Source organism: Stylophora pistillata, chromosome 5 (assembly GCF_964205215.1).
Source record: "Stylophora pistillata chromosome 5, jaStyPist1.2, whole genome shotgun sequence".
Taxonomy (NCBI): domain Eukaryota; kingdom Metazoa; phylum Cnidaria; class Anthozoa; order Scleractinia; family Pocilloporidae; genus Stylophora; species Stylophora pistillata.
In genome coordinates this window covers 33,284,173-33,306,361 of record NC_142523.1, presented here as the reverse complement: position 1 = coordinate 33,306,361, position 22,189 = coordinate 33,284,173, and the positions used below count along the sequence as shown (strand labels likewise).

At 39.4% G+C, this 22,189-nt stretch overlaps 1 protein-coding gene across 3 annotated transcripts; it reads left to right on the top strand.

Annotated features, from left to right (window-relative positions):
- The first annotated feature begins 3,863 nt into the window (after window positions 1-3,863).
- Window positions 3,864-16,220, top strand: LOC111342736 (uncharacterized). Of its 3 annotated transcripts, XM_088760809.1 has the most exons (6): window positions 3,864-4,094; window positions 5,918-6,040; window positions 6,633-6,761; window positions 14,954-15,076; window positions 15,467-15,565; window positions 16,012-16,220. In XM_088760809.1, exons 1-6 carry the CDS (start codon window positions 4,058-4,060, stop codon window positions 16,023-16,025), a joined length of 525 nt encoding a protein of 174 aa, XP_088616935.1. In that variant the 5' UTR covers window positions 3,864-4,057; the 3' UTR covers window positions 16,026-16,220. The 3 variants fall into 3 exon arrangements, with proteins under 3 accessions (XP_088616935.1, XP_088616933.1, XP_088616932.1); XM_088760807.1 differs by lacking the exon at window positions 16,012-16,220 and having other exon boundaries at window positions 15,467-15,986; XM_088760806.1 differs by lacking the exons at window positions 14,954-15,076; window positions 15,467-15,565; window positions 16,012-16,220 and adding an exon at window positions 11,678-13,441.
- Window positions 16,221-22,189: the final 5,969 nt, after the last annotated feature.

Below are 22,189 nucleotides of genomic sequence, written 5' to 3'. Positions count from 1 at the left end.
AAAGCGAAAAAACGCCATTTCGCAAAATAGTAATTTTGTCAAAATTACTACTTTGCGAAACGAGTTCTATTATGGTCAATAAAATGAGAGGTGACCAGGCTCTTAGAAATATTGATCATTTTATTAGTGGACACATTTTGTTTCGGACGAAGAGGACATATTTGCTAAATAAAGGCGAAAAAACGCCATTTCGCAAAATAGTAATTCTGTCAAAATTACTACTTTGCGAAACGAGTTCTATTTGGTCAATAAAATGAGAGGTGACTAGGCTCTTAGAAATATTGATCATTTTATTAGTGGAAACATTTTGTTTCGGACGAGGAGGGCATATTTGCTAAATAAAAGCGAAAAAACGCCATTTCGCAAAATAGTAATTTTGTCAAAATTACTACTTTGCGAAACGAGTTCTATTATGGTCAATAAAATGAGAGGTGACCAGGCTCTTAGAAATATTGATCATTTTATTAGTGGACACATTTTGTTTCGGACGAAGAGGACATATTTGCTAAATAAAGGTGAAAAAAGGCCATTTCGCAAAATAGTAATTCTGTCAAAATTACTACTTTGCGAAACGAGTTCTATTATGGTTGATAAAATGAGAGGTGACCAGGCTCTTAGAAATATTGATCAATTTATTAGTGGACACATATTGTTTCGGACGAAGAAGACATATTTGCTAAATAAAGGCGAAAAAACGCCATTTCGCAAAATTTCGTTTCGTTTCGTTTCGTTTCGAAAAATAGTACAATTTCGTTTCGTTTCGTTTCGTTTCGTTTCGTTTCGCAAAATAGTATAAGCCCGTTTGCCTCGACTAATTAATTATAAGTAAGCTGGTAGTTCAGTCACCCAAGCCTTAGGGAATCATTCACATTCTCACTCAAAATTTTGACCGCGGATAAGTTTTCAGTGTTAATTTGACAAAGGCCTTCGGCTGAACGCTGGACGCACAACCAGGCCAAAATTCAATGAAACAAAAAACTCGCTTTCCTTAGTCTTTTCTTAAAAATGTGTTCTGGTCAAATTTGTATGGTGAAGTTTTGGATAATGTGTTTGTATCAAAGAGAAATCTACTTAAATAATTAATAGCAAAATTATGAATTTTTTTAACGTAGTAAAATGCTTTCACAGGGTTGTGGAGTTATCAGTTTTAGTGTATTCAGAACTCTGATTTTTAATTTACTAACACTACTAGCTCTATTGTCGAAATGGTCGCGCCGGAAAAGTAAATGTCTACGGGTCTTACCCTCTTCTTGTACACCGCCAGATACGAAAAATCGATCGTAACTGGGAATTCACTATATGCGCTTGGCTTCTTATTTTGCCTTGTTATTCTTTCATTTCCCCTCAACAAACCTTCTTCGTCCCGTTTTTTAAGAGCAAGAAGTTAAAGCGACATCAACAGAGAGATGTAGTATTTTGTCACGACATGGCCAGACAAGTATCGACATGTTAAACGACAGTGAACAATACATGTTTTTTTTTTTTAGAAAACGCCTAATGCGTTAACAATACAAGGAGGTTTTCCCTTTTCCTTATCATTTTGTTCTTGACCTAGGTACGGTCACGCTTTTATTTGAAAAAAGTCTTTAGCAATAAATATTCGAAGGTTTTATTGTAGTTGGGAATCAGCACAGAAGACAATTTTTATCGCCAGACAAGTTTCGACATGTTATTCTTTCATTTCCTCTTAATTTCTTACCTTCTTCGTCCAGTTTTTAACAGCGAGAAGTTAAAGCGACATCAGCAGAGAGCTGTAGTATTTTGCCACGACATGACCAGACACATATCGACACGTTTAACAACAGTTGTCTTGTCTTTTCCCGCCAATAGTAATTATTTTAATGTATTTCATTGTTTTCTTTGGTCATGTGATTGATTTAGTTTTTTTTTTTGCAGTTCAGTCACGAAATTTTAAGCTTTGCTTTGCCTTTCGTTTCTCGTCCTTTTGTGGAGTTGATTTGAAGTATTTTCGAGCTTAACTGTTACGGTGGCACGGTTGTTTTGAGTGGAATAAGTATAGGCTGAGTATTCCGCTTGTGGAGCGCTGAATGGGCCGATCGAGGACAATTAAAGAACGACAAAGAACTAGAGGTTTGTGAGTGATCTCGTGGTTTGGATTCACATACATCACAACAGTGAACAATACATGGGATGTTTTTAGAAAACTCCCGATGTGTTATCAATACAAGGGTATTTTCCCTTTTCCTTATCTTTTTGTTCTTGACCTCGGTGCGGTCACGCTTTTATTTGTAAAGACCACGTGTCGACGAAAAACTTCTTAGCTGAGGTATTCTCCTACCAGAATGAGGTGGGATATCATAATAAAGCTACCTAAAAAACTTCGAACATGATTTACAATACAACGAAGCCAAATACATTTGTTTGTCTGTGAATTTATTTGATTTCAAGGCATATACTTGCTGAATATGTCTCTTATCTGCAAGGTGTAAGTACTGATAAACTCTTGCTTCTGATTAGAAATCGAAAACCAGGCGAGGAAATAATGATGATGACAAAAAAGGTTTTAATCGGAACTGTCAGATATTCATCATAGTTTGATTCAATTTTTTACGACTTTGAACAGGTGCAGGGAACCCAGGTGATCTTATTTAGGAGACTGATCTGAAGAGTCAGATTGCCAAATATTATATATCAAGTGGGAGCAGTTGATATTTCGTAGTATTGATCTTCTCGGAGAGTCTGAATTTCTTTGGTGCCTTCGCACAGCGAGCGGCAGGATCGGTAGCATATTTCACTGGAATTAGGAAATAAAAATGCGCAACCAATAACATGAATAACGCACGATTAACTCTAGGCAGAAACCCTGTTTCTTCGTCAGAAATATTGAAACCCCATAGGTAGATCAAACTACAGTGATCATGATTAGATCCCAAAATCGATACTTGGCTTGGGTCAGTTGAGCTCACAAGATAACAATTAAAAGAGAAAACTACTTAGTCATTTAGTGCGTGGACGTGAGAAGAAGAGTTTTTAAATCCTTCACTCATAAAAATTCTGAATTCCAAGCTCAAAACCAAAGAGACATAAACATAGTGATTACAGCATCACCTGGTTTTTGTCAGCGTAAGCCGCCCGGGTTGTTGAAGCGTAGTGTTCCAATATACCATTCACAGTGACACAAATGGACTTTGATAAGAAACATATAATATGTTCTGTAATCCGGGTAAAGCACTCGTTTGTTCTGGTTTAAGAATTTTGACGGAGAATTTTCATTGTCCATTAAACATCCTCCTGCTCGTCGAGTCATCATCAGGAGTTATAGCGTTCGACGGTCTGTTTTCTGTCGAGGAGTCACAGACAAATTAGCGAATTAATGTGGCAAACACGTTTCACTCTCTTAAGTCCCATACCACAAATTAAAACTACACGACTTACAGCAACAAAACACATCTGTGATACGTCGTCTTAAAACATGCTGTCAGTAGTATAGGATAACAATATAAACGTCAAAGATTACATTACGAGCTTGTTCTTTATGTTGTTTGCACTTGGTCAATGCAAGGGAAAGTCCCGGTTACTTCAGAAAATAATTTTTTTCACGTGCCAGTCAGGTGACGTTATCTGGGTTTGTTAGGCAATGCTGACAGTCTACAGGTGTAAATCTTTTCAAAATGAAGGCGAAATATGGATGTTTTGTGATCATTATAGCGGTTGACAAATCAAACTGCACTGAGCATGCTTTTCAATGGACAATTCGCAAGAAAACACCATTGTGACCCTCGGATCTCTCGGAAAATCACATCACGCGTTCTAAATTTGGCTCGGCCTTGAATGGCATTGATATTTGTTGGGATTGGCCATTGCAGTGGCGTGGTTTCTCTACAAGTACAGCACGTGTTCTAATGTTGGCAAATCACTGTTTGCCACGTCAAAGAGAGCTGATGACCTTTGGGTTTTATAAAGGTAATGATCATAATGATAGATCACTTTTGCGAAGATGGTGGAAGATTAGGATGTCTTATGTTAATAGATTTATCAAGAATTAGACAGCGGGCTTTCGTTGCCATAGCGTACGTCCTTTCACCATTTATCCATAATGGCAGCCCGCGGACACAACGAGTGTGGAAAGAAAGGTATGGATGTAGCCTACTGATGAATTCTGCATTAGTTTTTCTTTCATTGATGTGTTCCTCAATGAATAACATAGATTCCGCCGCTATGTCAAGGAAAGCTTCGTCAGAAAATTGCTGAAAATGTAGGGATTTCACAGTCATCGAAGCTGTTGACAATTTATTGTAAGCAAAGCATATTATTGAACGGAGGTTTTGGCGGGAAATCGTGGCCGTGACTCTAGTTCTCGGAAAATTACATCACGCGTTCTTAATTTCGCTTGTTCGACCTTGAGTGGTGGCGTGGCTTTCTTTGACGTAAAGAGCATACTTCATGCAAATTACTTAATGTAAATCTTTTTACGTAAATCACTTTATGCAAATACCTTTATGCAAATCACTTTTTACCACGTCAAAAGTCATATAACGTCCTTTGAGTTATATAAAGTAATGCTCAAAATTCTCAAATCACTTTTTGGAAGACGGCGTGGTAGGTTAGGGTCTCTTTACCAAGGACTCTTTGGGGGAAAAGGCAGACTGTAGACTTTCGATTTCAAGGCGTAACGTTTTTTAACCGTTTCTTCAAAACGGCGGCCAAGGGACACGACGAGTACGAAATAGTAGGTATGAATGTATTACATTGGGGTATCCTAAATGGGTTTTCCTTTCATTAAGTTCAATTCCTTCCTCGAGAAACTCTGCAAGACCATTGCCTTAGTATTGTGGGGCTGACTGTATTCCTCTCCCATTACTTGCGAACCTCAAGTAGTCCGGCAATTGACAGAATGACTGGTTTCTTCGTCTTGTCTTTCCATTTTAACTCTTTCCAGATCTAACCCACTCAATTATGTCTATTTTGTTTGGTTAAAATGCCGACTATACTTCTTTCTCACTTCTTGTTACCACTAACGCCGTCAATTGACAAGGTCATAGTCATTCATGGCTTAGGGGCCGACTATGTTCCTCCCTCACTGCTTGCTAACCCCAAGTAGTCGATTGACAAAACGGCCGTTCTATGCGTCAGGCTGCTCCGTGTGTACAGCTGCCAAAACAATTCAGGGCACTTCGCGTGGAGAAGTGGCAACGACATGACATGTTAACAATTGTGAAAATCATTGTCTCTACAACAGAATTTTGTCCTTGCGACCAATCGCATGAATTAAAACTAGTTTGAGTTTGCGCGATTGATAGCACTGACGAAAAACTGTCTCCTAGATAAGGATTTACACAAATGTTCCCCAGATTACAGGAGGCACGTTATCATAATGGTTCTCCCCGCAACATTTTTTGGAGGGCCGTGGTGCACACCTAACGACTTGCCAAGGAGATCTATTCATCCGACTTGTCCCTCTATGATCCCTAACTAACGATGGTCTTCACTCGTTCTATGCTCCCGATGTAAACTTTGTTTCTACTCACTCATGTTCATCTCACTTAACTTGATGGAGAGGATCTTGTGTGCGAAAAGCGAATAACCTCATTATGACGGTGTGCAAGATGCAAATATTCAAATCACTCACGAAAGGGTTGCCCAAATTTCCCCTTCATGACTTGCACAAAGCCAAGTGGTCAGATCATCTCTGACGTACGTTAACTTAGTATCTCTCTCCTGATTTAGTTCTAACTAAGGAAGCAGTGTACCGAGTTTCGATCACATTTCTCTCTTACTGCCTGTTACGGATCAAATACATTTTCTTCGACTTATTACAATTATTTTAACTTGTAATTTAGCCAACAGGCCTTAGGGAATCATTTACATTCCCAGTCACTATTTTAATATAATTAGAAAAATGATTAACTGTATACCAACCAAGTTAAGTCCGTCCCTCTTTTATTCATACATCTAGCTGAGGATATTGTGCGTCGATTTCAAGAGTTAATACACCTTTTAGAAGATAACTTATTGTCAGAGGTGCGAAACCAACTCGCACTCACTGGACCTGAAAGCGAAAAGCCGATGAAAGTAACAGGTTTGTTAATGATTTATGAGATTATTATTACTTACAACATAGAGGGTAATTACTAACTGCCGATTGGTGGAGACAGAGAGAAGTTTTCGTTAATTTTGGTGATTCCACGGTCAAAATGACTTGAAATTCATTGGTTCTTGGATCGCTTAGTAACAGCGAAGAAATTGTTAGTTTCTGGTTGTTTCTTAAACGATGGTGCCTCTTATCGAAGCAGTGAACGATGAAATTATTGAGGAACTAAGACAAATGTGACCGCCAGCTGAAATGAATACACCCAAAAAAGCACAGAACACTGAGCATCAGCCCTTCGTCAGAGCGAAGGACGAAGTTCCAACGCTCGAAACGTCAGCTTTTTAACTCTTTTCGGTGGCCAATTTACAATTTCAACTTAGTTGATATAACCAAATTACCTCGTTACCCCCACCGACGCAGCACCACAGTTTCTTTAGAAACTTCCACCCTTTATTTTAACTTGTGATTTAGTCAACAAGCCTTGCGGAATCACCTACATTCACACTCACTATTTTAATATAATTAGAAAAATGATTAACTGTATACCAACCAGTTTAGTGCGTCACTCTTTTATTCATAGATCTAGCTGAAGACATCTTACAACGAGTTGAAGAGATAATACTCCTTTTCAAAGATAGCTTACTGTCAGAGGTGCGAAGTCAATTCACACTCGCTGGACCAGCAAGTGAAGGGTCAATAGAAGTAACAGGTTTGGCCATGATTTCTGAGATTATTGTAGATCGCTACGCATTATTTTTTGTCTATTGTTTCTTGTGCAGTAGTGCTAATTGTCGTAAAGTTCTGCGTGCGCTTTCTTTGTGTCATTACGTAGTTTGGGCAGTTTTTTCCAGTGCAGTTTTGTCAAGTGTAGTTTGTATATTCGTTCTTTTCGCTTCGTGCAACTTGTTCGCCACTAGGCAGGATTCACAACATCGCAACAAATGTAAGTTTGTATATGTAGTTTTCGTCGTCGTTTTCTTTGTAGCTTTTCTTAGGTATTTAGTGTAGTTTATATTGTAATAGGTTTTTGTTTGCTGTTTTATTTGCAGTTTTAACCATGTTGTTTCGTGTCGTGTCGTTTGGACGTGTTAAAATTGTGCTTGTTAGAATTAGTCGCCCGTGGCAGCAGCAATTATCATTATTTATAACATAGAGGGCAAAATTACTAAATGCCGATTGGTGAAGACAGAGGGCATTTTTCGTTAATTTTGGTAATTCCCGGGCAAAAATGACTTGAAATTGATGGTTTTTAGATCGCTTAGTAACAGCGAAGAAATTGTTAGGTTTTGGTTGTTTTTTAAACGATGGTGCTTCTTATCGAAGAAGTGAATGATGAAATAATCGAGGAACTACGAGAAACTTGAGCAGCTGAAATGAAAACACCAGAAAAAAGCACAGAACACTGAAAAATGTTTTTCTGAAGTGGGTGAATGAAAGAGAGCAAGAAAAAAAAATGTAGAAAAGTACGACTGTTAAACCCTTGACAAAACACTGTCGCAATTTTATGCCGAGTTAAGAAAATTGAAGAGAACCCACGTCTTAAAGATCTTTGTCCAGAAAAAAAGATGACCAACCATGGCGTTAGGAAAACCGTGGCGAAGAAGCTGAAAAGTTTCAATGTTCCGAGGCGCGAAATCACGAATATCACGGCCACACATCACGAATCACAAATCACGAATATCACGATCACCCAATATCACAAATCACGAATATCACGGCCACCCAAGGTCTCGCCGACTAAGACTCGGGAGACCAGCGGCGAGAACAACAAATAATTTCAGTTTAATCTCACTGACAAGCCAAGATGTGCCATGAGTCAGGTATTACCACAAAACTCGCCAACATTTGCTGCTTTATGTGCTTTAAGCTACCATGTGTACAACTGTCATTCACTGCGACGACACTTTGAATATTGCAAAAGATGATTCAACAATCATCACCAAAGTTAGGCGTCCTTTTGACTCTGGTTAGCCTTTTACCACAATTGGCAGTAATGTCGCAATCTGATACATTTACATTCACTCTCAGATTTCACCCCTACAACCCCACAGGTAAACCCATCATTCTTAAAAACATTAAATTACTTCAAAACGATTCAGAGATTGGCACTATCTTTTCGCAATCTCTACTTATCTCATTCTAACGCGAAAAAAACATAGGCAACTTTTTGGTGAGAAGTTCAATACAAACCAGTGACCAACGCGGAACTTCGAAATTCGATGCAAAATTTTCCTTTCATTCACAATGGAGAGAAAACTGGGACCCAAACGATCCATTCAGATTACAGATCACTTCGCTTGCACATCCGCCAATGTCATCTATTGCCTAACTTGCACTTATTGCCAAAAAAAAAAAAACAAACAAAAAAAACATTGGTGAAACAGGAAGACGACTAGATGACCGATTCTGAGAACACCTTTGCGATGTAGAAAGGAATGATAAGGACGCATCAAACCAGCCGTTAGACCCTTAAGGTTACCGTGCACCTTCAGGGGTGTCTCGCGTGCAGCGATGTTGCGCGTCCGCTTGGAACTGTAGATATTTAAACCCCTATATCAAATTAAAGCTTATAGGTCTGGCCATCAGACTACACCAAAAATTTTGAAAAAAAATCAATTGTCGAATTTTTCACGACTTCTAAATGCGAGCGCCCGAATCTCCTTTTGAACGTTAAATGTCAAAGCGAATATTGTTTTTCGCTTATTCAATGTGTTCCTCCGTTTCCGGGACCAAAGCGCTAAAAAAACGTGTCTGCGATTTGCCATATTCAATTTCAGTGAAAAGTTACAGAGCATTTTTGAAATAGGATTAAAAAAATGTGGAGTGATCGTACAAAAATCGCTCTTGAAAAAAAGTATTTAGAAATAAAATATTCGGAGACACATTTTTGTTGTTTATATGTAAAACTAGCTACTGTCAAAATTTGAGAGCAATCGAACAAATTCCCTTTGACTTGTAGCTCTTAAAAGGTGATCATTCAGGCGCTCGCATTTAGAAGTCGTGAAAAATTCGACAATTCATTTTTTTTTCAAACTTTTTGGTATAGTCTGATAGTCAGTCCTATCAGCTTTAATTTGATATAGGGGTTTAGATATCTAAAGTTTAAACCGGACGCGCTACATCGCTTGCACGCGAGACATCTCTGAAGGTGCACGGTAACCTTAAATCTGATTAATCATTCTAAACAGCATGGCTGATTCGTGCCTTTTACAGTTCATTGACGCTATCTGACTGATGAAATGGCTTCCAACGAAATTAAGCATGCGTAACAGGGAGCAAATCTTGACCTTCTAAATAAAATGTGATTTTTCCCTTTATTTTATAAGCAAGTAATCGCATGTTGCCTCGTAAAATTAAAGATTAATATCATTTGTGTTTTCAGACGTTGCACAAGTTTCCCTCGTTGCGCAGAAATTGCCCTCGTCGCTGCACGACTGGGGCAATTTCATAAACTTCTGAAAACACGCACGATATCAATTTTTGATTCTACTCGGCCCTATACGATTACCTATACTAATAGCCTCTGCATAAATATTTACTTCATCCAAACGTCGACAGAAATTTTCAGAACTGACTTGGTTTGTTTATGCACCCCTTGTGTATGTCGATATCCGTAATTAATTTAGAAGATGTTGGTGACAGACAGTTTAGGAGCGGAGTATCTTCGACTCTCACCCATACCCAGGTGATCTGGTGACGTCATTGCGCGGGACTCAGGAGGAAATTTTAAAGCCGTATCCCATAGGTCAACTCGCACGTAGTTGTGAGTAGAAATTGATTTGTGGCAGCGGGGGTAGAATCGTGTGTTATTATCGATACTTTCCAAAATCTCATTTTCTTAGCTTGCACCTCGATTGGATGTCGAATCGGAGTGGTAAATATGAGAATTGTTGATTGGACAGCTGCAAAGTCTCCTTTGGCGCCAAGTTTAGCCTATACTTGGATGGGTGTGATTATCTTCTCTATTTGTACAGAGCGCGAGCCGCATCGTGCCATACATTGGCCCAATGTAAGGCAGTTCCTAATACCAGTAATTTTTTTAAGGGCACATTATACATTAGAGGAGTTCTCCTGTAATACAGTCAAGTTTACTTGGCATTACTCAAGGAGAGACACAGGACATTTTCAGAAAGAGAAGGGAAAAAAAAGTTTGACGAGTGATTTGCCTAAAACCTATTCTAACTATGGGAACATTTCAATTAACACAATGACACCCTGAAATTTCTGGGAAAGAATGGACAGACCTTGAATGAATTTGGAGAGATAGTTGTGGGCTATATTGACATTCAGAAGTACATAACCCCATTTGTTAATCATTCCTGAGTACAGAGCACTGTTACCAGCAAATTTATCAAACTGTATTACTCTCATGGTTTCACATGCCTAAAATGGTCATATCATTTCACAGAAGAGGCAACCGTTAGGGTGAAGATAATATAGTCTTGCAACCTATTGAGTACACTGATAAATGTTTTTTGATACAAAAGTGATGACCATAACACTGTCAAAGAATGCAAAAGTGAAGTTTCTGAACAACTTTAACAACTCAAAACAAACACACATCAAATAAGTGGTAAATGAATAATAAAAATAATCCATTCCAATGGCCCTGGAACAACACAGATAAAATTTTGATGTCCATGTCTGGTTTGGCCTGTTTAAAACACAGATGTAAAATATGATCATTGAAAGGGTAAGTATTTGGGAACATTTTGGAGGGTTTTAATTTGATCTGAGGTCCACCTTAGAAGCCGGCTTTTTGCTGATAAAGATATGGAGCATGAGGAAATAAGCTTCCCATAAGAATAATTAAAGTCAGTTAAACAAAGTGACACACTACATAGTTGTGAGCTACCACTAAGCTTGATCAAGAGCTCTTACTTCTACGAAATTATTGAATACTGTACATATTGGCTTAGGATGAAACACAAATCAATGAAATTGTCAGTTTCAGTGGTGTAAAAAAAAAAGGACAAAGAAATCAAGCTTCGCCTGGAGAAGCGAGATGGTAAAAAACGATGAAAACCGTCTCGTAGCCTACGATGGACGACTTGTAGACGCGAACAATCTGTACGATAACAGACATCCAGCCGGACGGGATCCATCTGTAGTGAAAGTAGCACACCCATTCCTTACGTAGAAGAATACAGACTCCCTTCGCGCATCAACTAACTGACTCTGGTAGTCGCAATAATCGCGAATTTATAGTTTTACAATTCAAAAGAATTTTAAATAGGAATCAGTAAGGTGACAACTCAAGCAATCACTAAAGCTATTTTTAAAAATGTCATTTGAGCGAAAACTGCCCCAGAAAAATCACCTAATTATCCACGCTTACGGAAAACAGGAAGACTATCAACAGACAGTCAGTCAAAAGCACTACGCGCGCAAGGAGTTCTGTGCGGCTTTAAAATTATTTTCTCCTTGAAGCTGATTGGCTGGTTATTTCGACCAGATCACCTGGAAGTAACAAGAAAATTGACCAGGTCAGGGTATCCTCTGCAATACTCTCCCACTTGTAAACTTCTGGATAGGCTGTTGTCTACTTAAATGTCATTTGATATTATAAAGAAATCATTTCTCATTCTGTAGGAATTTCTTTTCTTTATCTGATCTAAAAACTAGCTTCAAAGCATTGCAAAGCCAAAAATGTCATCGGCAGTTTATCATGGAGGGTTTGGAGAGAGCTGATGATTAAGATGGACCCATTGCGCTTGTTGGGAGGCGACTTTCGTGACCTCGCCGGCGGATTGGGCTTCGACGTGAAGAGAATTTTAGAATTCGAGTCCCTGTCGAATCCGACCAAAGCTGTTCTAAAGAGCTCTTGGAATGTCGCAATCGAGGACCTTGCGATTACAGTAGAAGAAATTGGACGGGAAGACGTGAAAGGAATAATTTTAAAGTGGCTGAGGGAAAATTGCCAATGTTCAAGCTGCAGCGATCAACCGGCTGGATCAGTTTAATAACTAATCTCTTTTTAGTTAAAATGTAGTTTTCTTCTGTATTATACTTACATAACAGGAATTTCAAAAACAAAGCGCTTTGCAGTTGAGGAAATGACGAACGGCTTGATTAGTTGGACCGTATTTCTGACTTTCATTCTTTGACGCCGCAGATATGTTTTTAATGTTCGACGAAGGCCTTTTAGAGAACGCTAGATACAGTTATGTCTAGACAAGGCCAAAATTTCATGAAATGGATTTTACTCGGTGGGAGCATTTTTATCAAGATTAATTTTTGTGGCGTAAAGACAAGGAGGCTGCTAACTATCTTCATTAAATGCTTTGTGTTTTCCTTTTCTCAAACATAACCCCCCTAGACTGCTACGAACGTAGTTTACGATACAGCCAAACCAAATAGATTTGTCCACCTGAGAATACATTTGACGTAGACATCCACTGAATTCGCGGTCTTCTGTCAAGAGAGTACGCGCATAATTGGTATGAAGCTCTTGCGAGTGCTTCTGTTTAAAATCGATCAAAAAAGGGAAAATCACTCGAGAAAATAATGATAACAAAGGTTTGAACTGCAATGTGAGTTTTTCATCATGGTTGGCTTCGACTTTTATGACAAACCATTGGTAGTGCCAGATACGATGGTGAGCTATTTCAAGAAGCTGATTCGAAGAGTTTGAGACTACGAAATATAAGCTATCCAGTGGAGACATTTGATATTTTCCAGATATCTCCTAGCAGAGTCTGAAATTTTGGGGGACTTACGCCAAATGATCAGCGGGATCGGAAGTCATTATGTTTTAAAGAAATTAGAAAGTCAAAACCTACCGCTCGGTTAAATTACATATGATAAACTCTGCAGAAACCCTGTGACTACATTTTCTCAAGGGTCAACTATAATCCGTCCTCACAGTGACAAAATGACTGGTTTTTCCGCCCTTTCTCTCCATGTTTACTGTTTCCAAAACTCACCTACTCAACCACGTCCCTCAAGTTGTTTGGTTAAAAGGCCGACCATGCTTCATCTCACCTCCTGATACCACTAAGGTAGTCAACTGACAAGGTCATAGTCATTTATGGCTTAGGGGCCGACTATGTTCCTCCCTCACTGCTTGCTAATCCCAAGTAGTCAATTGACAAAACGACCCGTCTGTGCGTCAGGCTGCTTCATGTGTACAGCTTTGAAAACAAGTCGCGACAGTTCGCGGAGAGGTAGCGACGACAATTCGCCGCCTTTGACATGAGAAAATTTGTGTGATTCTCTGTCTTAGAGACAAAAGTTTACCATTGCGATCAGTGGTGTGAATTGGTACTAGTTTGATCTGAGTTCATGTCTAACGAGGACAATTGTCGTGATAACTTTCATCAGCATCGTGTTTTGGAAGCAATGCACACGGAGCGACTTCTCTAAGAGACCAGTTTCTCAAACTTGTTTCTCAATGAGCCCCGGCATTGACTGACCAAGTTCTTTGCTTTTTCTCTATTCATATGCTAAAGATTCTTTACCTCACGCACGTTTTTATCTCCGTAGGCAACAAAGAAGCTCATCTTCTGAACAAAATATGAATTACAGTGAGAGTTGTTAAAACCTACAACTAGTATCAAAAATAATCATTCATGATCCTATTTATCGTGACTGGTATTTCAAAAACATTTCCAAGTGCCCTCATTACAGATTATTTGGGGTTCGACCATCACCACATTCATAGCCGTCTGCGTGAATTCAGATACTCAAGTCAAACATGGAAGAGTCGACCAAGTTTCCTACCTCACGACTTCCACATAGCCATGTGAACAAGTCGTCCATATGATTTACGATTTACACGAACCTCATTGCTTCTTCTTGTTTTGTTCTTAAACTAGATGCCGAGTTCCCAATCACATATATGCCGACTATGTTTCCTCTTTTTTACTGTTGCGGGCCAGACATGTTTGCCTTGATATATTATAAGCATCCCTGTGATTCAGTCGTTACCTGAAAAAAGACTAGGTTTCTGCAGAAATCCTGCAGCTGTATTTTCTCAGAGGCCTACTATATTCCTCCCCCACCGTGACAAAATGACTGGTTTTTCCGCTCTTTTTCCTCCATGTTTACTGTTTATGTTTACTGTTTCCAAAACTCACCCACTCAATCATGCTCTCCTTGTTTGGCTAAGAGGCCGACCATGCTTCTTTCTTACTTCCTGATGCCACTGAGGTAGTCAATCGACAAGGTCATAGTCATCCATGGCTTAGGGGTCGACTATGTTCCTCCCTCACTGCTTGCTAACCCCAAGTAGTCGGTTGACAAAACGAGCTGTGTGTGCGTCTGGCCGTTCCGTGAGTACAGCTTCCAAAACAAGTCGCGACACGTCGCAGGGAGAAGTGGCAACGAGAATCCGCGACTTGTAACAGGGGAAAATTCTTGCAATTCACTGTCTCTGTGACAGACTTTTATCACTGCATCTGAAGTTACATGGATTGAAACTAGTTTCAGTTCGTGCGACTGATAGCACTGACAAAACTCGGTTTCATAGATGAGGATTCACACAAATTTACCCCAGGTCACATGAGGAGAATTATCGTAACGGCTTCTCACTGCAACATGTTTTGAAGGGAGTGCACACGTAGTGACTTGCTGAAGAGACCTGTTCATTCGACGTCTTCCTCGTTGAGCCCTGATTGACGATGTCCTTTATTCGTTCTGTGCCCTTAATCCAAATCATACACTGAAGGATTCACCAAATCCCCTTTACGACTTGCACATATCGTAGTGGTCAGGTCATCTCTGATGTGCGCCAACCTTGTATTTCTCTCTGATTTAGGTTATTACTCAAGAATCCAAGTTCCGGCAGTGACTCAGTCATTTAAGTCTTAAAGAATCACCAATACTCTCACTAATTATTTCTTCATAATAAGAGAAGTTGTTACGTACAAGAAGATAAATGCGTCCCTTCTTTATTTTTAGATCCTGGAGAGGTTATGCATCTCGCTGAAGACATAAGACAAGTGTTTAAAGACGATTTATTGACAGAGATGTATGAACATGCATTCCCTGGACAAGGAAACGGAGAGGCGATGGACGTAGCGGGTTTGCTTATGACCTCTGACATGATCAATTGGTTCTGCATTAAAAATTACTTTCTTGAAATGTCTACAGAAATTTTCAAAACTGAGTTGGTTTGTTAATTGTCATTTCCTGCATGTCAAAAGTCTTGGTGTCAAACAGTTCAGGGGCCGACTGTCTTCTTCCCTCACCCATAAATGACTAGCAATAAAAGGTCACAGAAGCTTCCAGGTCAGAGTATCCTCTGCAATTCTTTCCCACTTGTCAATTTCCAGAAAAGCTGTTTCCTTTACCTACGTGTTATTTATCTTGACCAATCGATCAGCCTTAGAGCAAAACATTTATAATTGGTATCACTAGAAATCATTACTCGTCCTAAAAAGACGTTCTTTTTGTATCTGATCTCACATCTAGGATTAAGCCTTTGCAAAGCCAAGAACAAGGTCGGCACTGTACCATTCAATGTGCTTATAAAGATGGTGGTCAAGCTTGATCCATTGCGCCCGTTGGAAGGTGACCTCTGTCGTTTTGCAGTAAATTAGGCCTGTAACGAGGCCAAAACTCTAGAGTTACAAACAAAAATAAAGTTAGATTAAAACCAAACGATTCTTAGGGGCTGCTGGAATATAACAGTAGAAGCCCTTATGGTTAAACTAGACAAGATTGCACGAACGACTGCAATGGAAGAGATTTAAAAGTGGTCAATAGATAGTTGCAGCTGCGAAGAGTGCAACCGCACATGGATCGATGTATTTACTTAGTCGCTTTGCTTTTATCTAGCTATAGCATCATGAAATATTTATATTCTATACAAGGCAAACAGCCGAAAACGGTTGGTTCAAACATTTTAGTTTTTTCCTAATCTTTTAGCCTTGTATAGAATATACTTTACTAAGCGAACATTATGGACACCATGAAAATATTTGTTCATTTCTTTGGACTTTTGCTTTTTCTTTCAGGAACGAGAAAATAAAGATCTCTTCAGCTAAGAAAATAATAACATTCAACAGTTGGACCTTAACTCTACCTGTCATTCGGTATTAACTTATTTTCGATTCATATGCTGAAAATGTTTTTCATTCACCCATAGCCCTTTCTCTGTCATCAATAGACAAGCTCTTATACTGAATGAAACATGAGTTAAATTGAGAGCTGTTCAGACATACAACGAGTTTTTTAAACCAGCATTAATGTTCCTCTCATCGTGATCGATTTTGACCTCTTTCGTCTTCTGCTTGACTTTTATTCATTACTAACGAAATTGGCCGCAACTTCACTTTTTAAAAGCTGCGCAGCGAAAAGGGTCGCCTTTCCTCTTCTTGGGCCTCGCCAGATACGAAAAAGGAGCTGCGCTGGGAATAAGTATACACCCTGCATCTTGCTTGCCCTGTTATTCTTTCATTTCCTATCAAGAACCCTTGGCTTCATTTTTATCTCCGTAGTTTATCGACGAGAAGATTTTAAAGCAATATCAACAGAGAACTATTTTGAGAATAGCACAATATTTGCAATACGAAGTTTAGGATATATTTTTAATCTGAGCGTTTTTGGATTCGTTGATTAGTAGGTGTCGTATCGGGATGGGTGTTAACTAGTATGGTGAGTAGTCTCTTAGGTTTTTAGTATTAGTGAGTATTTAAGGAGTGTTTTGTCCTTAGTTTTTTCTCCCAGCGTGTTAACAGCATTGATTTAGTTTACGCAGGCTCTGGATATGTCTGAGGAACAGGGAGGCGGATCTGGCTCTTCGACTTCGACCATTTCCAACCCTGGAGTAGAGAAGGCAATAAAGGACGCCATCTCGTCAACGTTTTCTGAATTGTTGGCATATCTTTCGTCCGTTATCGATCCAGATTTTCTGATCTTAGGTGCAATTTTTCCGACGAGTAAGAAGCGTCTTAGTACGCTAAGTCAAAACGGTTTGAGAAGAGTCAGCCAGAGTTCACGTCTACGGGAAACAAAGCTCAGTACCAGCATCAACAGTGCTTGATAAACTTAACGAGGTTAAGAATTCTTTGGCGTGCACTAAGTACGAGAAGGCGAAGGAAGCCATCGAAGAAGGTATCACATTGTCAGAGAAGCGTAACACGGTTCTAAAATTAGCTGGTAGGAGCGAGTTCGGCTGGTCGACGGTGAAAGAGTATTTGTCGGATGAGTTAGCTTCCAATTCCGAGGACAAGATGCGCATTTTTCGTTCCGAAAGACGAACTGAGCGTCGTACTCGGGCGCGTCTAATCGTGGAAGGACCCGAGTTTCTAGTTATTTGGAGAAAGTCAACTCTACGCGTCTTCTCGAACCCTCGTCTTTCCCTCGTTTTTCTGGTCCGTCTGGTTCGTTGTAATCAAGCGTCCCTCTGAATAGGATTGGTCCGTGTGTTATAAGTTGAGCATATGTATTTGTTTTGAGTTATTTGCGTCGATTTTTATCATTATTTTATTACTATTTTTATTTGCTTTGTGCACGATGTTGTGCCTTTTTTCGCTTGTTACTTTTCTGCTTTGTTTTACTCTCCTGGTGCTAGTTGCCCGCGGTACATTCATTATTCTCCATGAAAATTGTTTAGTGTTTTGTGATTGTTTTATTGTGGGGTGAATTAGCACAGAAGTTTTTTTTTATGGCTAGACAAGTGTCGAGGTGTTTAACAACAATGAACAATACATGAGATTTTTTCAGAAAACTCCTGATGTGCTATCAATACAAGGGTTTTTCCCTTTTCTTTATCTTTTTGCTCTTGACCTTGGTGCGGTCAGGCTTTTGTTTGTAAAAAGTCTTCAGCAATGAATATTCGATGGTTAATGTTGCAAATTTTTTTCTAGGTTTTGTTTACGGCTAGAGCATGAATAATTTCATGTCACCGTCCTCAGTGATACGACTTCTTATAATATTGGGCAACCTGTAGATCAGTCTGTTAAATCATATCACGTTTCAAGATATCAGGAGGTAACAATTTAAAGTCTGTCTGTAACCGTGACGATTTGAGGTTCGATCCATGATGAAATCTCAACATTAATGACAGAAAATTTATTGCTGCAGATTTCCTAGCCACAAATGCGTGATCTCAGAACAAAAACATAACGGAAAGGGAAAAACCCTTATATTGTTAAAGCATCAAGGCTTACAATACAATACAATACAATACAATACAATACAATGTTCGCTATTTCAAGAGGGTAAATACATGATTAAACTAGTAAAGAGTTTTGTAAAACATGGCCCTCTGTAAACCCACCCATCCCACCCAGGGGTGGACATCCATCACACAGTAATCTCGTGTGTGGGAAATTAACGTCTCCTACCCCAACCCTGCAGGAGACGGGGCGTCCATTCATTCGTCCCTATCCGAGAAGACTAGAATATCTAACCATTTATTGATGTTATAGAAAGGTAGCAAATTCTTCTCAATTATTTTAAGACCTTGAGTGTTGGTCCGGCCGGGGCTCGAACCCTCGACCTCCCGCACAACAGTCCAGCGCTCTATGACTGAGCTAACCGGGAGGCTTTTCTGTCACCATCAGAAAATCGATCATTCCAATGGAAAACACTAGATTCCATTCATGTCCATCGAACCCCACCAGACCCAATGAGATTCTGATAGAAAACATTTTGGAGGCCTGTCTGTCAACTGTCTCTCACCACCAGAAAACGATCAGTCCGATGAGAAACACTGGTAATGAAAGAATCACACAGAATACTTATAATGCATCAAGACAATCATGTCTGGCCCGCAACAGTAAATACTAGTAAGAGGAAACATGGTCAGCGTCTATGTGATTGTGAACTCGGCATCTATATAGAGCAAGAATCAAGAAGGAGAAATGAGGTTGGTGTAAATCGTAAATCATGGACGACTTGTTCACGTGGGTATGTGAAAGTCGTGAGGTAGGAACATGCAGGCGTACGGGGGCGGACATCGGATTTCGATTTTTGTTGCCGAGCCGATACGAACTGTGATCCCCAGTTTGCAGTTTAACAGTTGCGATCGCAACTTAAAAACTTGCGATCGCAACTTAAAAACTTGCGATCGCAACTCAAAAACTTGCGATCGCAACTTTCAACTTGGGAACAAAACTTTATCTTGCGTTCGCCATTTATATCTTATGATCCCAAGTTACAACTGGCAAGTAAGTCGGAGTCCGATAATTAGTGAAAAAAGAATGGTGTTTAATCAGGTTAAAAGGTAGGCTTCGTAAAATTTTTTTCCATCGGAGTCACTAGACGTCCGATGGGGTTGGATGGACACGACTCAGACGAAAATGCAGGCGTGTGGTGGGGTAAGAATGTTTACGTTAATAAGGAAGTTTGGATGTACTTTAATTTTTCATTCGGCGTCCGATGCGTTTCGATGGACATTACTAAGACGAATATGCAGGCGTGCGGTGACGCGAAAAGAAAATATGTTTAGATTTAAAGGAAAATTTTGATGCTTTTCTTTTAATCGAAGTCAATGTGAAGGCGTCCGATTCGGTTCGATGGACACGACTCAGACGAATATTCAGGCATATGGTGGGGCCAGATTTTTTTAATTCGTTACGGTGGCCAATTTACAATTTCAACTTAGTTGATATAACCAAATTACCAAAAAAACTCGCCGAGTCTAAATGCCCGGCAGTCGAGCAATAGTATAGTGTGCATAAATTCACAGTTTGTCCGCTAAAAAAAAAAACATTTCTTTTGGAATTGCTTGACATTTGTTATTCTATGAAAATTTGTGACTGCCAGGCATTTTGTCTATTTCGCTATCACTGAGTGTGACCAATTCCAAGACCGTGGCCGTGCCAGGCTATTTATTCTTAGCGATTATCAAGAAAAAAGTCTCTGTGAAGAAATCAGTGACTGTGGCCGTGCCGTGCAGTTTAAAAGGTTAAAATTTCTGAGGGGAGGCGATGTTGAAGCTTTGAATTGATCGACGCGTCATTTTTTTCTTCTAGCATAATACTTTCGGTAGCCCTTCGTCGAACGATGTCATCTGTTTGATAATCACCGAGCAAAGGCCGTGCCTAAGTGTCTTCTTTAACTCACGACTGAGTCTAATGATTTTCCGTTGAAAACAGTTACTCATGGGGGTTTGTATCTGCTTTTCAGTGAAACGCTCTTCCAAGGTAACACATTCTATATAATCTAATGAACAAGTTTATTCCTCGTGGCCGAAAAATCGCAATTAGAAGACAGTAGAGTGTGTTTTTGTGATTGAAATTATTTCGACCTTGCGTGACAACGCTTGAGTATGTTAGATCTACAATAGTATCAGATTACTTCCCGTCTTCAACGTCTTCGGCAAAGAAAAACAGACGCCCACCGCCAGCTTATGGAATGTGTTGTTCTAAACAATTTCGCCATAGGAAACGGATGAGAATTTGAAACGAGAGCAGGGATAAAATCCAATCTACCGTCATTAGCTATGCAACGTTAGCTTACAGTATTGATTCCCTGATCGAACACGGTGCTAACTTCTAAAATGTGCTTGGAAAACCACGGGGTGCCTAATTAGATTATTTCGTGACGTTTACGTAAATGACGAAGTTGCGATTTTCACAAAGTTCAGCCTAAGTTTCCCGTGCGGATATGAAAAGCCTCAAACTAATTTTTATATCCTCGAAAACAGCACTATTTCCACTCATCATGAGCTTAGCCTGAACCGATTCCGAGTCATAGCGCATAAGGAAAATGATAATTAAAAATTTGTTACGAAATGCTCTATTTGGATTGTGAAATATTGCTGATTTTTAAAAGCGTTCTGTGAGCTCAAAATTAAATGAAATGGTTTCGTTTTAGACTTATGCCATACCTCGATCCCTCCTATACAAGACCATGATTTCCGCTATTGTACAGCTCCCGATGCTCGTTTCAGTTTCCGTGAATTTTCTAGAATAAAGAAGCAAGTCTGGAAAAAAACCTTACCACGTTTCTGAGTTTAGTGTAAGGTGTCTCTGAGCAAAAAAAGAAGGTTTTCAATTTTTTACCATGTGCCACATTTTTCGATTTTCACTCGTTCAATTCAAACATTCGCTCTTAAGAACTAAACTATTGCCTTAATTTGGGTCAAGTTCTGTTGTTTATGAATATATGTTTTGATATATCACAAAAATACATTTATGTAAGTCCTTTAACTTCTAGTCGCGAGTAACTGGTTAGCGGCAGAACTGGCTTCCGGTGTGGAAACACTTCTGGTGTCATAAAACGTTTGTCATTTATCAATAAAAGGTGCTATGAATTAACAGTTCTTTACAAACGCGTCATTGTGAAAAATTAGAGCCAAATTCGCGCGTTTAGCTCGTTTTATAAACGACATTCCAAAAAATTAACCGTCAACCGTCAAATGACATAAAATTTAACCTTCAACCGTCAAAAGGGCTTATGTTTAATCGTCAACCTTCAACGTGACCAACCCCCACCCCCTCCCCCTCCCCATTGAGACACTCTAATAAGATAGATATTCTTGCTTTTCATATGACGTCATCGATTTACTGTCCGCCATCTTTGAGTACAGGTAGCTCATTTGCATATGTGAACTCGCCTCACGTGCTTAGTATTTTGACTTAATGTCGGACAGTTTTTTGAGCGATTCTAGTAAAAACACACTTGTAAAAGAACAGAATACAGTAGAAAAATCCTCACTCGTCTTATCTGAATATGTAAAAGGCCTAGATAACCACGTGCGATGCCGTTATGTGGAAAAAATTGCAGTAATAGGCATCGATCCCTCTACGCTCGATACTTCACACTTCGATCCAGAATGTCTTCCCCCGATAGAAGCCGGGGATCTTGTATCTTACCTTGTTTTAGAAACAAGCTACTACACACTAAACCAGTTTAAGAACTTTAAAAGTTTGGAGGCATACAATCAAGTGGTCTCAGGGTTTGTAACGAGCGTTCAAGGAAGAGTTATCGCAGATATGTTTGTTGTCATTGGTAAGGTTCGTCGATCGCAAAGAATGAACGATCCACCTATCAAAGTATGGATCATTGCCAATAAAGAAGGAGTAATTGCGTCCGCTCATTGCTTTAATTGTCTTGCTGGTTTAGGAGAATCGTGTTCACATATCGCAAGTGTATTATTTTATATCGAAGCGTGGACACGAATACACGGAAAACTTGCCTGCACTCAGGTCAAATGTACCTGGTTGTTACCAACGTACGTGA